This window comes from Stegostoma tigrinum, chromosome 27, assembly GCF_030684315.1.
Source record: "Stegostoma tigrinum isolate sSteTig4 chromosome 27, sSteTig4.hap1, whole genome shotgun sequence".
Lineage (NCBI taxonomy): Eukaryota > Metazoa > Chordata > Chondrichthyes > Orectolobiformes > Stegostomatidae > Stegostoma > Stegostoma tigrinum.
Window position 1 is genome coordinate 9,805,402 of NC_081380.1, and position 21,580 is coordinate 9,826,981.

Below are 21,580 nucleotides of genomic sequence, written 5' to 3' on the forward strand. Positions count from 1 at the left end.
ATGAAGATCCCTTTGTAATCTTAGAAAACCTTCTTCACTATCTATCATGCCACCAATTTTGGTGTCATCCATAAACTTACTAACCATGTGTTCCACATTGTCATTTATACAAATGATTTGAATGAGAAACCAAAGAGAACCCAGAACTGATCCCTGTGGAACAGTGCTAGTCACAGGCCTGCAGTCTGAAAAGCAACCCTCCACCATTACTCTCTGTCTCCTACCATGAATCCCACCACGTATCCAATTGGCAAGCTCACCCTGAATTGCACATGACATAACTTTATGAATTAGTCTAACACGCAGAACCTTGTTGAAGGCTTTACTAAAATCCAAATAAGCAATGTCTACTGCTCTGCCATCATTAATCTTTCTGGTAACTTCCTCAATCACGTTTGTGAAACACGATTTTCTCGCACAAAACCACAGCAATTATCCCTCATCAATTTTTGCCTAAGTGCCCATAAATCCTGAATTTTTATAATCACCTCCAACAATTTACTCTCAACTGCAAGTTAGACTCACAGATCTATAGTTCCCCACTTTCTCCTTACAACCTTTCTTAAACAAAAGTACAAGGTTAGCCACCCTTCGGTCATCAGGCACCTCACCGTAGATCCAGATGATGCAAATATTTCTGCAAGGCGTCTCGTAATTTCATGCCTTACTTCCCACAATGTTCTGGAATACATTAGATCAGGTCCCAGAGATTTATCCACCTTAATATTTTCTCAGACCTCCCGAACATCCTGTTCTGTACAGTGAACTGTTTCTAAAACATCAAAAGTTTATTTCTCCACAATCTCTTGACTCCATTTCTTTCTCCACAGTAAAAACTGACACAAAATATTCATTTAGTACCTCTCCCGTCTCCTGGGGTTCAACACAAAGGTGACTTCCATGATCTTTAAGAGGCTCTACCCTCTCTCTAGTTACGCTCTTGCTCTTCATCTTGTGTAAAGTTTGAAGTGAAATGTGGAACCGTAACTACTCAGTCATCCATCTGGACTGCTGTGAAGTTTCATTTCAAGTTATGCACTCTCAGTGGTGGGTTGAATGTGAATGCTCCCACATGGACTACCCAATGACAATAACTGAAATGGCATCCAGGGGAAGCTAGCTATGTTGGCAAATTAAAAGCAATGTTGATTTGTTGTCAACGAAAATGTTGTTTCTGCCACAAGTGGTGAGGATCTGGAATGCACAATCTGAAAACGTGGGAGGAGGCATATAGACACAAGGCCTTTGAAAGTAAATTGGGTCATTATCCACAGAGACAAAAAAACACAGCCATGGGGAGTGGCATTAAGTGAATTCCTCTTGCAGAGAGTGTGCCACAGGCGTGAGGGGCCAAATGGCCTCCTTTTGTCCTGTAACTGTTCTACAATTCTAAACACAAGGGTGAAAGAACAAAAGGATACACTGCTTGGGTTAAAGGACTGTGTGTACTGAGTGCTGCTCTGTTCATTACTCTACCTGAAGGCTGTGATTGCATGAGACAGGGTGCAGAGGAGATTCATCAGGATGTTGCTTGGGATGGAGCATTTCTGTTATAAATCTCCAACTTCTTACAGTGCAGAAGCAGGCATTTGGTCCACCATGCCTGCACAAGAGTAGGTGGACTGGGGCGGTTTTTCTGAGAGCAGAGAAGGCTGAGGAGAGGAACCAGATTGAGGTATACAAAATTCTGAGGGGCATAGATAGGGTGGGTAGGAAAAACTTTTCCCCTTAGTAGAAGGGTCAGTAAATGAGGTATATATTTAAAACAAAAGGAACAGGGTTTCGAGGGGAATTAAGGAAGCTTTTTGTATCCAGAAGACGGTGGGGATCTTGAGCTCATTGCCTTGAAAGGGTGATAGAGGCGCAACCCATTATAACATTTAAGAAGCGCTCACAAGTGATGGAGTTGCCTTATTCATAAGAAATGAAATTAAATCAACGGCAAGAAACTAATTAGGGTCAGATGATGTAGAATCTGTGCCGGTAGAGTTGAGGAAGCACCAAGATTTTAAAAAAAACCATAATGGGAGTTATGTATAGGCCTCCGAACAATAGTCAGGATTTGGGGCACCAGATACACCACGAGATAGAAAAGGCATGTAAAAAAGGCAAGTTACAGTGCTGGTGGTGGGGTGGATTTCAATATGCAGGTGGACTGGGAAAATCACATTGGTAGTGGATTGCAAGAACGTCCAAGCGTTGGCTTTTTGGAGCAGCTTGTGGTGGAGCCCACTCAAAACGCAGTACAACAAGGCAGACTTGATAAAGGACCTTAAAGTGAAGGAACCCTTCGGAGGCAGCGATCATAATATGATTGAATTTACTCTGTAATTTGAGAGGAAGAAACTGGAATCAGATGTAATGGAATTACAGTTGAATAAAGGCAACTACAGAGACATGAGGGAGGAGCTGACCAGAATTGACTGGGAGACGAACCTAGCAGGAAGGACAGTAAGTTTCTGGGTGTAATTTGGGAGACACAGCAAAAATTCACCCTAGGACAAAAGCAGCAAACTAACGGGAGGACAAGGCAATCCTGGCTGACAAGGGAAGTCAGGGACAGCTTGAAAGCAAAAGAGAAAGCATATAATGCAGCGAAGGGAACTGGGAAACCAAAGGACTGGGAAACCTACAAAGACCAACGGCAGACAACTAAAGAAGAAATTAGGAGGGAAAAGATTAAATATGAGGGTAAGGTAGCCAATAATATAAAACTAGATTGCAAGAGTTTCTTTAGATATGTAAAGGGAAAAAGAGAGGCAAGTGTGGATAATCGACTGCTGGAAAGTGATGCTGGAGAATTAGTAATGGAGAACAAAGAAATGGCAGAGGAACTGAACAATTATTTTGTGTCAGTCTCCATGGTGGAAGACACTTGTAATATTCCAAAAATTCAAGAGAGTCAGTGGTAGTGGTCGCGGTGGTGTAGGCGAGGTGTAGAGGAGGTAAATATGGTGGCCGTCACCAAGCAAAAGTTGCTAGAAAAACTGAAAGGTCTGAAGGTGGAAAGAAAACCTACTTCAGCTGGACTACATCCCAGAGTTCTGAAGGACATAGCTGTAGAGATAGTGGATGTGTTAGTGATGATCTTTCAGGAATCACTGGAGTCCGGAACGGTCCCAAAGGACTGGAAAATCACTAATGTAACCCCTCATTTAAGAAGGGAGTAGGGCAGAAGATGGGAAATTACAGGCTGATTAACCTGACCTCAGTTACTGTTAAGATTTGAGTCCATTGAGAAAGAGAGGATTTCTGAATATTTGGAAGTGCATGGTAAAATAGGGCAAAGCCAGCATAGCTTCATCAAGGGGAGGTCATGCCTGACAAATCTGTTGGAATTCCTTGAGGTAACAAGCAGGTTAGACCAGGGAGAGCCAACAGATATTATTTACCTGGACTTCCAGAGGCCTTTGGCAAGGTGCTGCACAGGAGGCTGCTGAGTAAAATAAGAGCCCATGGTGTTAGAAGCGAGGTACTAGCATGGATAGAAGACTGGCTGTCTGGCAGAAAACAGAGAGTGGAGATAAAATGGTCCTCTTCTGGATGACAGCCAGTGACTAGTGGTGTTCCGCAAGGGTCAGTGTTGGAACACAAATTTCCACTTTAAGCATTAATGATCTAGATGAAGAAACTGAGGGCATTCTGGCTAAGTTTGCAGATAATAGAAAGATAGGAGAAGCACAGGTAGTATTGAGGAGGCAGGAAGGCCGCACAAGAATTTAGACAGTTTAGGAGAGTGGGGCAAAGAAATGGCAGGTGGAATATAATGTGGTAAAACGAGGTCATGCACTTTGGTAGGAAGAGGAGGCACGGACTATTTTCTAAATGGGGAGAAAATTCAGAAATCTGAAGTGCAACGGGACTTAGGAGTCCTAGTCTAGGATTCTTTTAAGGTAAACTTGCAGGTTTACTCAGTCGTTAGGAAGGCAAATACGAGGTTGGCATTTATTTCAAGAAGGGTAGATTATAACAGCAGGGATGTAATTCTGAGGCTTTATAAAGCTTTAGCCAGACTACATTTACAGTATTGAGAGAAATTTTGGGCCCATACATCAGAAAGGATGTATTGGGCCCACAGCAGGTTCACGAGAATGATCCTAGGAATGAAAGGATTAACATGTGAGGAACATTTGAGGAATCTGGGTCTACACTTGATGGAGTTTAGAAGGGTGAGGGGGAGATTATAGAATCAAAGAAACATAGAAGATAGTCAGGAGGCCATTCAGCCCTTCAAGCCTGCTCCACCTCCTTCACAATCATGGCTTAGCATCCAACTCAATAGCCTAATCCTGCTTTCTCCCCATAATCTTTGATCCCATTTGCTCCAAGTGCTATATCTAGTTGTCTCTTGAATACACTCAATGTTTTGGTATCAACTACTTCCTGTGGGAATGAATTCCACAGATTCACCACTCTTTGTGTGAAGAAATGTCTCCTCATCTCCATCCAAAATAGTCTACCCTGAATCCTCATGCTGTGACCCTTAGTTCCAGCCACACGCACCATCGGGAACTTCCCCCTGTCCTGTTATAATTCTAGGAGTCTCTATGAGACCCCCCTCCCATTAATCTGAACTCCAGCGAAAACTATCCCAATCTAGTCAATCTCTCCTCATACTGCAGACCCGCCATCCCCAGGATCAGCTGGGTAAACCTTTGCGAGCAAGAGCATCCTTCCACAGAAAGAGGCGCCAAAACTGCACACAATATTCTAGGTGTGGCCTCACCAAGGCCCTGTATAACTCCAACACATCCCTGCTCCTGTACTTGAAACCTCTCACAATGAAGGCCAATGTACCATTTGCCAATTTTACCACTTGATGCACCTGCATGCTGACCTTCTTGAAACTTACAGAACACCGAATGCCCTGGACAGAGTGGATGTTGGGCACAGCGTTAGAGTAAAGGGAAAACCTTTTAGAACGGAGATGAAAAGAAACTTCTTCAGCCAGAGAGTGGTGAATCTATGGAATTCATTGCCACCGAAGGCTGGTGAGGCCAGGTCCTTGAGTATATTTAAGGCGGGGTAAGATAGGTTTGTGATTGTTAAGCAGATCAAAGGTTATATGGAGAAAGCAGGAGAATGGGATTCAGAAACTTATCAGCCACAATTGACTGGCAAAGCATACCCGATGGGCCAAATGGACTAATTTCTGCTCCTGTGTCTTCAGGTTGATTATCAGTTGAAACACCACAGTATACAAGGGCTTACGGGTCAAATACTAGAAAATGAGACTAATGTAGTCGAGCAGACACAATGGGCTGAAGGGCTTATTTCTATGGTAGAATGTGAGGGAGTTTGACTGAAGCAGAATTTGATCGATTCAGTCTGCTTAGCCCAGCTGATTGGATTGCTGGTGAAATAACTGCACAGAGGCCAGTATCCCATCACCAAATTACCCCTTATTTATGTGCTCAGTATCCTGGCAGTGGCCAGCCAGCTCAGAGTCGATCCCTTAAGTCAGGAGATACTTTGAATCCCCTGTTTTTAGCTGTCAGCCAGGGCTCCTTGATTAGCCCAGGTTAACAACCTTAATCAAGGATCTTATAGTCAATAAGTCAATCACTTCAGTTGGTTTGTGATGCAAAGTGATGACAGTAGTGTGGGTTCACAATTCACATACTGGCTGCCCATGAAGGACAGCTCTTCTCAACCATGCCGGAGGACTGGGGACCCCCAGGACACACCAGCACCAATCATTCTCTCGAATGACAGAACAGTACTGTGGTGACTTTATACATAGATTCTTTTCAATACTAAGTAATTTTCACAGTTATCCACTTTTGAGCTTTGGAGTAACAGTTTAAGTTATTATTTTACTGGTTACCATGGCTGTTAAGTCATTTGAGGCACAAATGGTCAACTAAATGCTAAGAAACAAATCAATTGAGCACTAAGCTAGCACTTGCATTCACTGATTAAAAGAAACAAACAAAGGTTTGATTGAAATCCCGCTTAGTGAAAACATATACTTCTCACTCTTACAAATTGAGCTTTTCTAAAAGTATGGTCTCCAGAAGTTCAGGTTTAACCAGGTTTTTCTTTCTAATAAGCTCAGGGCAGTGATTTATCCCCTACAATTCCTGCACCTGAATGCATATTTATCCAGCTATTTTCAGCAGCTTTGAGGTACATGCTCCTGAAGGCGATGGGGCTGCTTTAATTATGCAAAACAGTTGCCATTCATGACATCAAGACCTAACTTGCAATTTTAATCTCAGGCCATGGGTAACATTATGTCTGTTAGGTGACCCAGATTTCAGCCAGAACGTGGTGTTAGTTGGTTTAATTTTATTTTTGTTTCTTTGTAAGCTGAAAGAGTAGGGAGTGCTCCTCCAGACCACACAAAGGAATCTTGGGGATCTCCTATTTTCTCTGCCTCATCCTTGGCTGTCCGCCATCTAGCTCCTAAACTCTGGAATTTGTTCCGTTTAGCTCTGTGCCACTCTTCTCTTCTTTAAGGCACTCCTTAAAACCAACCTCTTGATTAATTTTTTGATCACCTTCCTCTTTTGTTTGGTTTTTAAATTATGTTCCCGTGAAGCACTTTGGGATGATTGTGGTGAGGCTGACAGATTTACAAATATGTATTTTAATATCATTTACTGCAAGTTTGAGCTCTTGGAATTCTAAGCTGAACATGGATTTGTCTGTGTGTTTTTAAATTAACAATCCGTTTTTTAAAAACTACAATATGTAGAATTCCAAGCAAGGCCAAATTACCCAGAGCTCCAGGAGAACTACCCATAAGGCTTAGTGGGAGAACTCTCCAAACTTTTTTCAGTCTGTTCTGCAAAGTCGAAAGTGAACAATGTTTCAAGCTCCAACCTGCTGCCTTTTGATGGAATAACATGCTAAACAACGTTCCTAATGAAATCATCCTAGAGTAAAACATTATTAGTCCTGGATCAGAGTGTTGAGATACACAGTGGAAAAGAAGTGAAGGTAAAGTCTTATAGGTTTGAAAATAAAAAAGAAGGAATGAAAGCTGCTTCAGGAACTGTATAGCCCTGAATGGAAGCTAAATCAAGAGCAAAATAGTAAGTTTAGAAAGTCATCAATAGTTGAAGCAGAGGAGATTAAGTTTTAATAACTAAAAGCCCATCAGAATATTTTAAAAAAAAGTCTCTTTCTCCCTTGTAAATGAGATGGACTAAGTCTTTCGTAGGTACAGAACTAGATATTCCTGGAATTGCAACAACGTTTGGAAGCTGTAGCAGGGTGTACTGAATCTAATATGAAGCTGATGTTTCTCGGTCAATCTATAAACAGTACTTGGGTTACTTCTGATATAGATTTAAAATTCTTTGAATCTAAGTTCTAAGGGAATAGAGTGGGTTTTGTTTATCTTCATGATTGTTAATAAACTTTTGTTTTGTTGTATTGTTTAAACAAAGACTGCAACATTGTGTCCTTCTGTTTTAAGAAGAATTAATTTTATCAAAATGTATGATGTATCCAGGAGGTGTGTGTCAGAGGTCTGATTTGACTGGTACTAACTTTAACTGGACATTACTCCATTACAGTTGGAGTCATGAGATCATGACATGATTTAGTACTTTAAAGGTGATTGTAAACATATGAGTTGTTATAATTGTGGGACTTTAAATTATACTGGACAACCTGCTTGTTGCATCTTTTCTGCACCATTAGAATGGGGGTGAATGCATGTGTTAACTGGTCAGAGAAATGTGATGTTGGCAACCTTCATCGTACTGTTCTTCAGCAAGAAACATTACATCAACAAATGAAAAGGGCTCATTACTCCACTGCCACTGAAGGTAGGCGAGGTATTATTTTCACCCCTGTAAATAGGAGTGTGGAGTAATCAGATCAGCCATGAATTCATTGAACTTAAGGGGCCCATAATTCATACATTATCAATATATCGCCAATCTTAGTGGACACATTTCAACAAAACTTGATATATAGAAGGGTTTGGCCCAAGGAAGAAGTGATTTGTTTTTGGTGAAAATGTCAATCCAGACCTAGATCCTGGAACTTTTCAAACATTCTGTTAAACATTGGGAGAAAGAATAAATTGACTTTAAAAAAATGTGCTGGACTGTTTTAGGAAGTGTTGGATTGTCTGGGCTGCCAAAGCAGTTACAATTGTCAAGATATGAGCAGAGTTCTAAGAGCAGGTTCTCAGATGTGGACTAGCCTGAAGCCTCCTCAAAGACAGGGTATATTCGACTACAATTATCTTTTTAAAACCTGTAGCTACAGAACCTCAATCAAGCAGGGGAAAACTTAAAGGAAGAGCTGTGCAAATGTAATAGTTTTGAATTAACACAACATGGGAAGGTATGCAATCAACTGAGAGCCATTTTCATTATTTTCAAGGGGTTTATATGAAAAATAAGGTTTGTCACAAAAATTTCTCATCTATTTTTCCCCCACTGTAAATCGTGGTAAAATTACACAGCATTTTAGCCCTCAACCTTATTGTGAGAAACCAACCTTTATTCACTCAATAAAATAATTATGCAACAAAATAAATTAACTCTTATTACATCTTATTAATGTCATTACAATATATAACATGAGAAGTTAGACAGTGGGTTCCTACCCAAAACACAGACTCCACTTTAATAATTTAGGCTCTATCTGCCAGCTTTTCAAAAGAAATTTCTTCTTCCAATCGTTTGCAGAGTTCCCATAAACAAACTGATCATTGTTACAGTGCTTTCTCGTGAGCTGATTTTGCAGTGTTGAGAGAACCCCACAGTTAACAATGACCCTGACTTACAGTTATCTTTTTACAGCACTAAATGTAGCCTCATGCTGTTCAATCCTACTCACTTCAAATGGTGGAATTTGAACATAAGTAGGCAGAACAAATTTATCTGTAAATAAATATTAATTAATAAACACAGCACAAACATTCAGCAAAAAAAAGGCAATTCAAACAAAATGAACATAAAAACAAACACCCATATATTAATTATTCTTTGAAAGAAATATCTTTGTATGTAAGAACTAAAATGAATGCCCTTTAAAGACAAAGAACTGGATACTGACAGAAGAAATTCAGTGAGAATCAGCCTGCACAGAAGGAGGCCACTATATATATCCTGCCTACGTCAGTTCTTTGAAACAGCTAACCAATTAGCCCTATTCCCCCGCTCCTTCCTCACAGTCCTACAAATTATTCCTTTTCAAGCTGATTCCTCTTTGTAAGTGACAATTGAAACAGCTTCTACTGCCCTTGAAGGCAGTGTGTTCCAGATCATAAGAACATGCTGAAAAAAAAATCCTCTTCATCTTCCCTCCTCCACCTCTCCTTGTTTTCTTTTTGCCAATTATTACAAATCGGTGTTCTTCGGTTACTGACCTTCCTGCCAATGACAAAAAAGGATTTGCTTTCATCATAGCCTAACACAAGTTGAAATGCCTCCCTGAAAAAGGGAGCTCAAAGCAAACCTTTCATCTGCTCAAATGTATCCCTGTCCTGTCCTTAACCACACAGTTAGACTTAGCTGTACTATACAATTTAATGGGAATATAATTCATACTTTTCAAAGCCAAAATGTTAAAATATACACATGCAAGTGAAGCTCAACTGGATAATACAAGGATTACCTCTTTGTTCACCTCTTTTAGAAGTTGCACATTTCTAGGATATGCATGTTCCAACACAATCTCAATGAATTAGATATTATTTTATATGGCTCACAGGAAATCTATGCCCTGGTGCAGTCATGTGCAATTTAATCAGTGAATGACAAGATTTCTTCACAAAATGTAGTATTTGGATTCTGACCCTCAAGGATGTGTTCTCAGCCCTCCACTGTACGCCCTGTACACCCACTACTGTGTTGCCAAATGCCAAACAAATGCCATCTACAAGTTCACTGATGATACCACCATGGTACAGCAGATATCAAACAACAATGAGTCAGAATACAGAAGGGAGATAGAAGGCTTGGTGATGTAGTGCAATGAATACAAACTCTCTTCAAATGTCAGCTAAAGAACTGACCATTGACTTCAGAAAGGAAGGAGGCAATCCCTACTGTGCCCCCCACCCCCCCACCCAACTACATCAACAGTGTCAAGTTCCCAGGAGTGATGATAACTGAAAACCTGTCCAGGACTTCCCACGTAGATGCAACAGTCAAGAAGGCAGAACAATGCCACTTCTTCCTCAGGCGGCTCAGGAAATTTGGCGTGTCCATAAGGTCCCTTACCAACTTCTACAGATGCACCATTGAAAGCATACTGTCCAGGTGCATAACGGGTTGGTATGGCAACTGCTCCGTCTAGGACCATAAGAAACTACAGAAGGTAGTGTGCCTAGCCCAGATCATCACTGAAGCTACCTTCTATCCATGGAGAGAGATAATGGGAACTGCAGATGCTGGAGAATCTGAGATAACAAGGTGTAGAGCTAGATGAACACAGCAGGCCAAGCAGCAGAGGAGCAGAAGGCTAACGTTTCAGGCCCAGACCCTTCAGTTTCTAGGCTCGAAATGTCAGCCTTCCTGCTCCACTGATACTGCTTGACCTGCTGTGTTCATCCAACTCTACACCTTGTCATCTCTCTTCCATCCATGGACTCCATTTACACTTCTTGTTGCCAAGCAAAGGCTGCCAATGTTATCAAAGACCCATCATACCCCATAATGCTCTCCTACAACTTCTTCCATCAGGCACAAGATACAGAAGCTTGAACACATGCACCAGCAGAATCAAGAACAGCTTCTTCCCTGCCATTATTAGACTGCTGAGTGAACTCTCAACTTCAAATAATGTTGAGCTTACTAATTTTGTTCTTGGCTTGCGCATGTCCGATGCAATGTAACCTGTATGCATCGTTTTGTCCAAGTTTTCTTTATTCTATGATCTGTATGTCCTCATTTACAATGATGTGCCAATAATGCTTGCAAACACAGCTTTTCACTGTACTTAGGTACACATAACAATAAATCAAATCAATCAATCAACCATGAAACAAATTTTGTATCTTTGTGACTCAACTGAACAACATTGCCATTAAATAGTGAACTATGAATTTCTTGTTAATGATAAGGATCTGCACACTTACTGTAACTGACTTTTAATGGTCATCCTGATTCTGTCTCGGACTGTTAAAATTTTTTCCAATCTGCTAAGATCGTAAGTGGTCGGGTTCCGGAAAAGGATGTCCTCAGGTAACCCAGTCACTTCAATCGCATCAGGATTATCTCGGATTAATTTGTATGGCACCAAAACAGGCCGGTTCAGTCCCAGGGCCTCTCCTGAAAGATAACGTATCACAAGTATAAACTATAAAGTGTGTTAATTTACCCCATTGCAGGCTATGTACCTAGTTGGATGAAAAAGCATGCTCCTTTCCTATGGCATACCTTTCACTTCACTGCTGTCTACCTTGTATGGTCACAGCTCAGTGATTATGAGTTGGCTGAGAACTGACAGACTAATGCATTAGAAAAGAGAATCTCCCTGAATCCAATATCGACATGTGTCAATGATCAAAGGTTATCCCAGCATTTAAAGCCTTTAAGGGGAGTTTTCCAGATGCGTGTTTTTAAATAAGACTGGTGCTAATGATTAAAAACTTATGCTAACTGCTATTAATAGAATTTATGTAAAGTTACAGATTATATATCTTCAGAGTTTTGCTGTAACATAATTCATAGTGGAGCAAACAAAATTACAAATAAACTGAATTTAAAAGCATAAACAGAATTTTAAAGATCACTAAAATAATAATTATAACATTCCCAAATATTAGAACTGGAACACAAATTTCAGACAGGGAAAAATGTTTAACTCAGTATTGAACGCTGAGGAAACTCACCGTATTTTTCATTGAATAATTCCTTCACTTGCTCTCTGAGTATCACCTTCTCTCCAAGTCTGTTTGCCTCTTCATCCTCTAAATTGTGAAGAGTAACCAAAATATTAAAACAACACATGAAGAGGTCACCAGGTAAAGTGCATACATTCATCACTTTGTCAACTCAATATAATTACAATTACACAACTCCGCCATGAGACTTCCGTCTGCCTGGTTGAGACCCTGTAACTATAAAACAGGAAAAGGAAATATTTTTAATTTCCCATCTCACAGAACATTAAAGCAACCCACAAAATTCTTTCAATGAAAGGTAATTTGCCCTATCTCCCAAAGTTAACAATCCTTTAAAACACTCCAGGAGTTGGAACTGCCTGTCTAGTTATTCCTTGTGTTGAACAACGATGTACTGTTGAAATGCTTTTAACTTCAGGATATATTGTTTACAGACAAACGAACTAACAAACTGGAGAGAAAACATGAGGTTGGGGGTAATAATCACACCAAATGCACTTGCATAGTTGAGGTATCAAAAATGCTGTACATATCTATTACTTAGTTCCAGAGCAGAAGAATAAACCTGAAGTTATTTCAAACTTTCACCACACATGATACCTAACCACAGATTCCTCACTCTATTTACATTAAATAATCCCTCCATGCTCTTTATACACTAATAATCCCCTGACACAGTTTGCACTAAGGAGTAAAATATATTTTTCCCCCTGAAGACATTCCTGAGTTAAAAGGACTACTACTTATTTTTTGGGACCTATGTTTTAGCTTTCAAAGGCTCCTTTTTCTTGATCACTAACTCTCATTAGATAATACCAATGTTATATGACTGCATTGTTTGCTTGGAGGATTTCCTTCTTTCAGCACAAGAAAGGAAGAAAAACTCCTGTCTGGCCTTGGAAATTCTACTCTCCTTAATTTAGAGGTAATCCAAATCTTTGCTGCTGGCTAAAATCGCGGTGTGCTCCTTTCCCCTGTGATCCCTACCCTTGCTACTCTATATAACTTCCCAATTAGGTGTCTTGATTTTAAACATATCTTCTTGGCGAGTGTTTGCAGAGGAGTCTGGGTGTCACGGTGCATGAGTCGCAGATAGTTTGTCAGCAGGTAGAGCAAGTAATTAGGAAAGCTAATAGAATGTGAACATTTATTGTTAAGAGGAAGTGAATATAGAAGTTATGCTTTAATTTTGCAGGGCACTGGTGCAACTACATCTGCAGTACTGTGTACAGTAATGGTCAGCTTACCTAAGGAAGGATATAAATGTTTTGGAACAGTTCAAATAAAGTTTACCGGATTTATACCTGGAATGGACAAGTTCTTACGAGAAAAGGTTGGACAGACTGGGCTTGTATCTGCTAGAGTTTGAAGAGTAGGTGGTGACTTGATTGAAACATGTAAGATTGGGTGGGGTCTTGACAATGAGGTGTAGGAATCATGTTTGTTTCCACTTATGGAAAAATCTAGAACTACGGGTCACTGTTTAAAAATGTGGGTGCCACTCATTTAAAATAGATATTAAGCACAATGCTTTCTTGTCAGAGGGTCTTTGGAACGGTCTCCCTGAAAGGTGGTGGAAGCAGATTCTTTGACTATTTTAAGACAGATGTTCATAGATTCTTGTTAAACAACAGGTTGTACGGTTGTCAGGGTAGGCAAAAATGTGGATTTTAGGTTCATAATCAGATTAGCCATGAACTTTCTGAATGGCGAAGCAAGGTTGAAGGACTGAATGACTCTTAACTCATATGTTTAATGTTTCCAAATCCCTCCATAATAAACCCAAACCACACACCCCCCATAATCCCTAACCCTAGCACAATCTCATCCAGAGCCACAACTTCCAAAGATACGGAGTTCTGGCCTCCTATGCACCAACTTTATTTGCACCACCATTAGTGGGGGTCTTCAGTTACCATTTCTCCCTGCACATCATCTCTCTTTAACAAACACTTGTTTACTCGATCTAACATTTCCTTCTCCTGTGGTTCATATCATATCCTGGTCTATAATGCTCCTGTGAATTAGCTTGGCCTGTCTCATTGTTAAAGATGCAATATAGATTAAAGCTGCAATACTGGACTTTATTTACCCAAATCTAATTGCTGCTTTGTTATCTAAGGTTTTGAGTCCTTCAGACTCCTTTTGTACCCCTCTCACTTTTGAGTGTAATTCACAAGCACTATAACTCAGCTCAGGTTACTGATGGAGATCAGGAAATGTTGGCATAAACTGATGGCACACTCAACTTTTCCATCCTTATCTCCAGGTTATGAGGTAGGCCTTTGACTGGAGAATGTATTTGCAAAGATACAGAAAACTGTATTGCCATAGTCATGTGACTTCTCATGATTGCTTTTAGTTTAGAAAGGGAAGACCTTAAAACCTACAGATGGAACATGCTGGAAGAACAGTTGAAATTGCATACATTTTGAGAACTGTAGGAAGCAGCCATAAATAAATAGAAGAGCAATCCGTCATTGTAAACTACTGGGTGGGTCAGGTTGACTTTGAACTTTCCTGTCCCTTCAACTGTGAAGACGAAAGGTGACATGAGACAGAATTGGAACCTCTTCCAATATCAATGGCTGATCACAGAATTGAATTGAAAACCTGAACAAATATGAGTATTGACTCAGTTCTGGAAGAAGGTACCACAAGCTGTATTGCATTCCAGAACTCACTGAGGAGCAGAAAAGTCAGACTGGAGAAATATTGACAACCTTAAAGATACATTATAACCCTTTACTAATGTTATTTGTGAGCAATATATTTTCAGAATCGGAGCTCACGGAGAGTGGAAGAATACTGATCAGCATTGACCTGCACAAAGACATCTAGCTGACTGTTGCAAAGTTGATCTCATAAGAGATGGGATAATCTTAAGAATAAGAGATTCCACCATGTCAGCACACCTGCTGAGATAAATGTACTCAAAAACTATTGTGCAAAAGCTCAGAGGTTGTTAATCATCAGTTGGGGAGAATTAATGGGAGAACTCGTGAAGCCTGAGTGACAGTCCAGGCCCAGAAAAAACAACACAATGTAAAAAGAAAGAGGAAATACTTACAGAAAAGACAAGTCAGGCCAGAACACAGGATGGAAATATTGCAGAGGACACCACAGTGAAAAAAAAAACACGCCCAGTGCGGGGAAAGCAGTGTTCAAATTACAACATGCTGATTCACTTTATATGCAAGTATTTATTTTTAAAAAAGTAAAACAAGCCAATAAAGATTGTTGCTGGAGAGATGTTGAATGACACCATCTAGCTTAATGACAAATGGAATATGATTGTTAAAATGGTCGCTGCAGAAGGACAGCATCAACGATAGGCACTGTACTATGAAACATCATGTGTGTCCCAGAACTATTAGAATTGGCTCACGATGATCATCTAAAATTAAAGGCTCCAATGGCAAAGTTGAGGCTATATGATAGAATGATCCTCATCCCAAGAAGATATCAAAGCAATGGAAGATAGTATGCAAAAGTTACTCTTCTTACCTGAAACATAGAACGTAGAACATAAAACAGTACAGCACAATGCAGGCCCTCCGGCCCACAACGTTGTGTCAAATTTTTACCTTAAACCAAAGGACTATCTAACATCCACTCCTACCTTATACTATCATCCATATGCCTATCTAGTAGCCACTTAAATGCCTCTAATGAGGCAGACTACACTGTCCGTTCCAGTGAGGCATCCATGCCCCGATCACTCGCTGAGTAAAGAACCTACCACTGATGTCTCCCCTATATCTATCTCCACTCACTTTAAATCTATGCCCCCTCATAATAGCTTCCTCCACCCTAGGAAAAAGTCTCTGGCTGTCCACTCTATCCACTCTGATCGTTTTGTACACCTCTACCACATCACCTCTCATCCTTTTCCCAGTCGCAAACCATTTTAACTCCCCCTCTCATTCTTCAGATGACATGTCCATCATGGGCCTCCTGCAAGTGCCACAATGATGCCACCCGAAGGTTGCAAGAACAGCAACTCATATTCTGCTTGGGAACCCTGCAGCCCAATGGTACCAATGTGGACTTCACAAGCTTCAAAATCCCCCCTTCCCCCACTGCATCCCAAAACCAGACCAGCTCATCCCCTCCCCCCACTGCATCCCAAAACCAGCCCAGCCCGTCTCCGCTTCCCTAACCTGTTCTTCCTCTCACCCATCCCTTCCTCCCACCTCAAGCCGCACCTCCATTTCCTACCTACCACCTCATCCCGCCTCCTTGACCTGTCCGTCTTCCCCAAACGGACCTATCCCCTCCCTACCTCCTCACCTATACTCTCCTCTCTACCTATCTTCTTTTCTCTCCATCTTCGGTCTGCCTCCCCCTCTCTCCCTATTTATTCCAGTTCCCTCTCCCCATCCCCCTCTCTCATGAAGGGTCTAGGCCCGAAACGTCAGCTTTTGTGCTCCTGAGATGCTGCTTGGCCTGCTGTGTTCATCCAGCTCCACACTTTGTTACCTCTCATCCTTTGTTGTTCTAAAGAGAAACGCCCTAGCTCTCTTAACTTTTCCTCATAAGACCTTCCCTCCACTCCAGGCAGCATCTTGGTAAATCGCCTCTGTACTTTTTCCAACGCTTCCACATCTTTCCTGTAATGAGGCGACCAGAACTGGACACAGTACTCCAGATGTGGCCAAACCAGCTGGAGCATAACTTCTCAGCTCTTGAACTCAATCCCTCTATTAATGAAAGCTAACACACCAAGTGCCTCCTTAACAACTCTATCCACCTGGGTAGCATCTTTCAGGGAACTGTGAACATGAACCCCAAGATCCCTCTGCTCCTCCACACTGCCAAGAATCTTTCTGTTCACCCTGTATTCTGGTTTCAAATTTGTCCTTCCAAAATGAATCACCTCACACTTTTTCAGGGGTATACTCCATCTGCCACTTCTCAGCCCGGTCTGCATCCGATCAATGTCCCTTTGTAACCTAGAACAGCCCTCCGCACTATCCACAACTTGATCCACCTTCGTAATCCACCCTTCCACTCCTAGATCCAAATCATTTACAAAAATCACAAATTGATGAGGACCCAGAACAGATCCTTGTGGTACACAACTTGTAACTAGGCACCATGTTGAATATTTTCCACCTACTGCCGCCCTTAGAAGACAAAGGGTCAGCCAATTGTGAATCCAATCTGCCACATTTCCCCTATTCCATGCCTCCTTACTTTCTGCATGAGCCTACCATGGGGAACCTTATCGAATGCCTTACTTAAATCCACGTATACCACATCCACTGCTCTACCTTCATCCACGTGTTTGGTCACCTTTTCAAAGAATTCAATAAATTTTGTGAGGCATGATCTACCATCACAAATCCATGCTGATTATCACGAATCAAACTATGCCTATCCAAGTGATCATAAATCCTATCTGTCTGAACCCTTTCCAGTAATTTGACCACCACTGACGTAAGGCTAATTGGCCTGTAATTTCTGGGGTTACCCCTACTTCCTTTTTTGAAATGAGTCTAAAGCTTGGACTGGCAACCCTACATGTGCCTGAAGAAATTTATGGAATATTTCAAGCGTCTAAGTCATTGACCACTGATCAGGTCCTAAAAGATTATAAAGACATTTGCACAGGTTTTGGATATCTCCTAGGTGATTATCACAAAGTGAATGAGAGCATGAAACTAACTCAGTACTGCTGAGCAAAGTTCCAGATGCTATCAATTCTATCCTCAAAGGCAAGGTGAGGGAATAATCACAAAAGTGGCAGCTTCTATAACCTGGAAGCATAACACAAGCAGTGTAACAACCTGCAAAGCTGAGGGTGAGCACAGATCCAAAAGGATTTCAAAGTTTTGAAGAGATCTCACTACCCTGGACAACCTTTGAAGAAATTTGGCCAAATTGGCCAAGGCAAAAGGTGTGTGTTTTCCCAGCTGCAAAGGACAGTGACTGGAAGCATATTTAAAATAATATTTCTATGGACATCATCACCCTGTTCCAGATTGTATCTCAGGTTTGGTATACACCACAAACATTGAAATATTTCTTCAGTTCTTAAGGTGTCACATTGAGCAACATGTTGAATCAGTGTGTGAAATTCAACACTAGATGCTATAGGACCTTTATCTCTTTAGTAGAGAATTTATTTGTGGAAGTTTTGCAATATATTACAGGCAATAGGGCAGTAACTGACCACTGCAGGTAGACAGTTAGAATTCACAGCTGAGTTAATGGCTAAGGACAACATATCCTCAATTAGCCTGGCTTCCCTTTAGGCAAAGTGCATAGGTCTCCTCTCTGCCTCCTCCCGATTGTATAGCTGCAAGCCACAGTACTCCCCTCAAGTCATCCATTTCCACGAAATGATGCCCCTGTCTTCTAGCTGGCTGTGTAATGCAAGTTATTGATAGCTAGATTTCATTTCCAAAGAGGAGGAAGGATTTCATACTGAAAGTGCTGTACCTACATAATTGGCTTCTCTAATAACATCAAAACCTAAGCCTGAACGAGTGCCATAAATGGAATAAAACATAAAATGGAGTGGATTTTAATTGCTTACGTCTTCTAAATCTGAAACTTACTGAGTTAGTTAAAACACAACAAACATGGCAGGAGAGGCGATGTGTTGAAGCTGTAGCATACGGACACTACTGAAAACCTGTATGATCCACTGCAACCATATCTGTAATAACTGTCTGCAGCTCAAGGAATTTTGCCTCAGATACAATGCATCAGGGAGTGGGAATTGCCTGGGTGTTTTGTTCCAGGAGACCATCAGATCTCTTAGGTTAGGTACAGGTACAGCATCTTAAAACCCATTGGAAAATTGGACACTTTATTAAGCTGCAGAGCATGAATTTTAATTATTATGAAATGAGTAAACTAAATTTGTCCTCACGTTTGGCTAAGTGCTGCACTGGTGCAAAGGCATTCCCAACTAGTTATTAGGCTTCACGTGTCTATCTTCACGCACACTTCGAGTGGTGTGACTGACCCTCAACTGCCCTCAACCTGGTTTGACCTGACAACATCAAGATCCAGCATGGACTAAGCCTTGAGGTTGTGGATTTGAGACACCGTACCTATGCTTAAGACATGATCTGAGATCAGGGCAGGAGCATGTAACAGCGAGTGAGGCAGGTATGACAATCAAGAAGGTACCAATGAAGGACCCTCAGCCTTTGTAGGTACATAATACTTTTGGTGATTTTTGTAGCTTGTATGGACAAAGCAGATACTGCAGGAAGTTTGAGCAAATTGACAATAACTCCTCAATGCTGGGCATCATTCAAATGGGCAGAGTAAAATGGAATGTAATTTTATCAGGGGATAGTATAATTCAGGAGATAGATACCATTCTCTGCAGCTGAGGGTGTGAGTCTGTGTTGCATTGCTTAGAGCATTCATAATGAAGTGGATGAATTCATGGTGCAAATACAAATAAATGTTGAGAATACAATAGCCATTGCACAGAGGTACACACAAGGTGCCCACAGCCAGTACCTGAATATTTTAATGTATCTGACTTTTTGGAAGACCACGATGAATGGTTAAAAAGGTGGTGATGGAGCTCTATTAATAAAAATAGAAACAATCTTGGCTCAGTGGAACAAGATGCAGAAACAGTTTGGAGGGAAGACACAGTGGTAAAAGGAAGTTACCGGTGACATGGTTCATAGGCCGACAAACACTAGCTCCATTAGGCCAGAGGATAAACAAAAAGAAAGTCTTATAAGAAAGGTACTGCAATAACCTTGGGTGATTTAATCTTTGTTCAGAGGTTGTGGGCATTGCTGGCTGGACCAGCAATTATTGCCAATCCCTAGTTGCCCTTAACAAGGTAGCCGTTGCAGTCCATTTGATTTAGGTAGACCCAGAGTGATGAGGGGTAGAGTGTTTGTGGCCCAGCAAAACTGAAGGAATGGCAGCATATTTCTAAGTCTGGATGGTGAGTAGCTTAGAGGGAAACTTGTAGATGGATGTGTTCCTAAGTATCTGTGTCCTCAATGATAGTGGTTACGGCTTCAGAAGGTGGTCTCTCTAGAAACGTGGTGAATTTCTGCAGTACATCTTGTAGATGGTACATATGCTACTACTGAATATTAGCAGTGGAAGGACTGAATGTTTGTGTATGCATTGCCAATCAATCAGGCTGGTTGTCCTGGATAGTGTTGAGCTACTTGCGTGCTATTGAAGCTGCACTCATCCAGGAAAATGGAGAATATTCCATCATACCCTTGACTTCGGCCTTGTAGCTGTACACAGTTCAATTTCTGATCAATGGTAACTCCCAGGATATTGATAGTGGGAGTTCAGTGATGGTAATGCCATACAATATGAAAAGCAATGGTTATATTCTCTCTTGTTGGTGATGGTCATAGCTTGGCACTTGTGTGACTTAAATATCACTTGACACTTGTCAGCCCAAATTTGAATTTTGTCTCGGTCTTGCTGCATTTGAACATGGCCCGCTTGAGTATTTGAAGAGTCATGAATGGTGCTTAATGTTGTTCAATTGCCAGCAACATCAACACCACTGACCCTACTACAGAGTGAAGGTCATTGATTAAGCAGCTGAAGTTAGTTGGTTCTCTGGCACTACTCTGTGGAGATATCCTGAGGCTGAGATGACAGACCTCCAACAACCACAACCATGGTGTGCCTCTAGGATCTGTTTTGGGACCACTGCTATTTGTCATTTTTATAAATGACTTGGGTGCAGGCATAGGTGGATGGGTTAGTAAGTTTGCAGATTACACTAAAGTCAGTGGAGTGGTGGACAGTGTGGAAGAATGTTGCAGGTTGCAGGGAGACTTGGATAAACTGCAGAATTGGGCTGAAAGGTGGCAAATGGAGTTCAATGTGGATAAATGTAAGGTGATTCACTTTGGGAAGAATAACAGAAAGGCAGAATACCGGGTCAATGGAAAGATTCTTGGTAGTGTGGATGTGCAGAGGGATCTTGGCGTCCATGTACGTAGATCCCTGAAAATTGCCACCCAGGTTGATAGTGCTGTTAAGAAGGCTTACAGTGTGTTAAGGTTTTATTGGTAGAGGGATTGAGTTCTGGCGCTGTGATGTCATGCTGCAACTGTACAAAACTCTAGTGTGGCTTCACTTGGAATATTGCGTGCAGTTCTGGTCGCCCCATTACAGGAAGGATGTGAAAGCATTGGAAAGGTTGCAGAGGAGATTTACCAGGATGTTGCCTGGTCTGGAGCGAAGGCCTTATGAAGAAAGGCTGAGGGTCTTGGGTCTGTTCTCATTGGAGGGAAGGCGGCTAAGAGGAAATTTAATAGAGACATTCAAGATGATCAGAGGAATGGATAGGGTGGACAGTGACAGTCTTTTTCCGAGGATGACGATATCAGCTTGTACGAGGGGGCACAGCTACAAATTGAGGGGCGATAGATTTAAGACAGATGTCAGAGGCAGGTTCTTTACTCAGAGTGGTAAGGGCATGGAACGCCCTGCCTGCCAATGTGGTGAACTCAGCCACACTGGGGGCATTTAAACAGTCCTTGGATAAGCATATGGATAATGATGGGATAGTGTAGGGGAGGGGCTTAGATTAGTTCACAAGCCGGCGCAACATCGAGGGGCAAAGGACTTGTCCTGCGCTGTATGGTTCTATGTTCTATCTGCCTGTGTATTAGGTATGACTCCAATTGGCGGAGGTTCTTCCCCCACTTCCATTTTTGCTAGGGCTCCTTGATGCTGCACTCGGTCAAATGTGGCCTTGATGTCAAAGGCTATCACTCTTACCTCCCCTCTGGA

At 41.4% G+C, this 21,580-nt stretch overlaps 1 protein-coding gene and 1 long non-coding RNA gene across 14 annotated transcripts in view; one reads left to right on the top strand and one right to left on the bottom strand.

Annotated features, from left to right (window-relative positions):
• The window catches only part of LOC125464655 (uncharacterized), a 136,434-nt gene that overhangs the window by 95,299 nt on the left and 19,555 nt on the right, over window positions 1-21,580 (top strand). The gene's annotated exons all lie outside the window — the stretch shown is intronic.
• gtf2ird1 (GTF2I repeat domain containing 1) overlaps window positions 1-21,580 on the bottom strand; it is a 183,595-nt gene that overhangs the window by 13,113 nt on the left and 148,902 nt on the right. For 12 of the 13 annotated variants that reach the window (XM_048557305.2, XM_059655254.1, XM_048557298.2 and 9 more), the window contains 2 exons: window positions 11,807-11,884; window positions 11,051-11,243 (listed from right to left, as the gene is read on the bottom strand). In XM_048557305.2, coding sequence (XP_048413262.1) covers window positions 11,051-11,243; window positions 11,807-11,884 — 271 coding nt within the window. Of the gene's footprint in view, window positions 1-11,046; window positions 11,244-11,806; window positions 11,885-21,580 lie in introns of those variants that run through there. The other variant, XM_048557306.1, reaches the window with a different exon arrangement.